Source organism: Myotis davidii, unplaced genomic scaffold (assembly GCF_000327345.1).
Source record: "Myotis davidii unplaced genomic scaffold, ASM32734v1 scaffold1527, whole genome shotgun sequence".
Classification (NCBI taxonomy): Eukaryota; Metazoa; Chordata; class Mammalia; order Chiroptera; family Vespertilionidae; genus Myotis; species Myotis davidii.
In genome coordinates this window covers 579,729-580,822 of record NW_006298269.1, presented here as the reverse complement: position 1 = coordinate 580,822, position 1,094 = coordinate 579,729, and the positions used below count along the sequence as shown (strand labels likewise).

At 61.8% G+C, this 1,094-nt stretch overlaps 1 protein-coding gene across 1 annotated transcript in view; it reads left to right on the top strand.

Annotated features, from left to right (window-relative positions):
- Positions 1–6: 6 nt before the first annotated feature.
- VAT1 (vesicle amine transport 1) overlaps positions 7–1,094 on the top strand; it is a 6,745-nt gene continuing 5,657 nt past the window's right edge. The window contains exon 1 of the mRNA XM_006773902.1: positions 7–93. Within this exon, the coding sequence (XP_006773965.1) occupies positions 40–93 (54 nt within the window). The 5' untranslated portion in view covers positions 7–39. The remainder of the gene's footprint in view (positions 94–1,094) is intronic.

Here is a 1,094-nt window from a genome sequence, read left to right as displayed (position 1 = left end):
CTCTACGACCGGACGCCGCCGCTGCCCTTCACTCCGGGCATGGAGGGCGCAGGAGTCGTGGTCGCAGTGGGCGAGGGAGTCACCGACCGCAAGGTAAGCGGACCAGCCCAGGGCAGGGCTGTGCAGGTAGCTGGGCAGGAGTGGGAGGGCTCCGGGGGTGTGGCCGGGCGGGGGAAACTGGCAGGGATCTGGGCAGACGGGCATGGAAGACGTAGGATAGGAAAGGGGACTGGGTTCGGAAGCGCCTGGAAAACTGGCTTTATATCTGGGGGTGGGGTGAGACAGAGTTATCCCCCCTTCCCAACCCTTTTTAATTGTGGCCGCCGCCCATTAGCAGCGGTGGTGGTGGTGGGTGTGTGGGGGGAAAACAATAAGGCGCCCGTGCGCATGCGCGTAATGACCTTCTCTTTCTCTCTACCCCCCCCCCCCATCCCTGCAATCCCCGGGAAAACCACACCTGTACCCCTGCCCAACAAACACTCCCCGGGTGATTGTGGTCTGTGACCCCAATCCGTGCCTCGTTCCTCCAGGGAGCCTGAGGAGCTGTGCAGTCAGGGTTGGGCGGTGGGGGTGTGAGGCGGCCCCGCCCAGAACAGGGCCAGAGACGAGGCACGCCCATCATTTGGAAGAGAGGGAGCCTGCCACCACCCCTCCACCGGCCCCACGATGCCAATCTGATTTTGGTGGGGGCCAGGGAGCGGGGAGATCAGGGTACGGAGTTCGAGGCTGGGCCTCTGGATCCTTGTTTTGGACTCTGTCTCCGGAGACTGCAATATCTCCTCCTCCTCCGGTGACTCAGACATCGGGTCACGACCCCCGTGGCGGCCCTGGGCAACGTGCCAGCGGGCAGAGCCTGCCTCAGCCCTCCTTGTGGAGGACCCTCAGAACCCCTGGCAGAGCTTATTTGGACTGGGGTTGGGGGGTGTGGCACCCGGAGCAGGTTGGCCCAGCTCTGCCGGTCTGATTCTCCTTTTTGTTTATCATTAATCTTGGCCACAACCCTGGACACCGGAGAGTTCCAAATGATCAACTTTTTGAGAGACTTGGAGTGAGCCTGTGCGTGTCATTTGTTTAGGGGTTTCTTCAAATCAGGC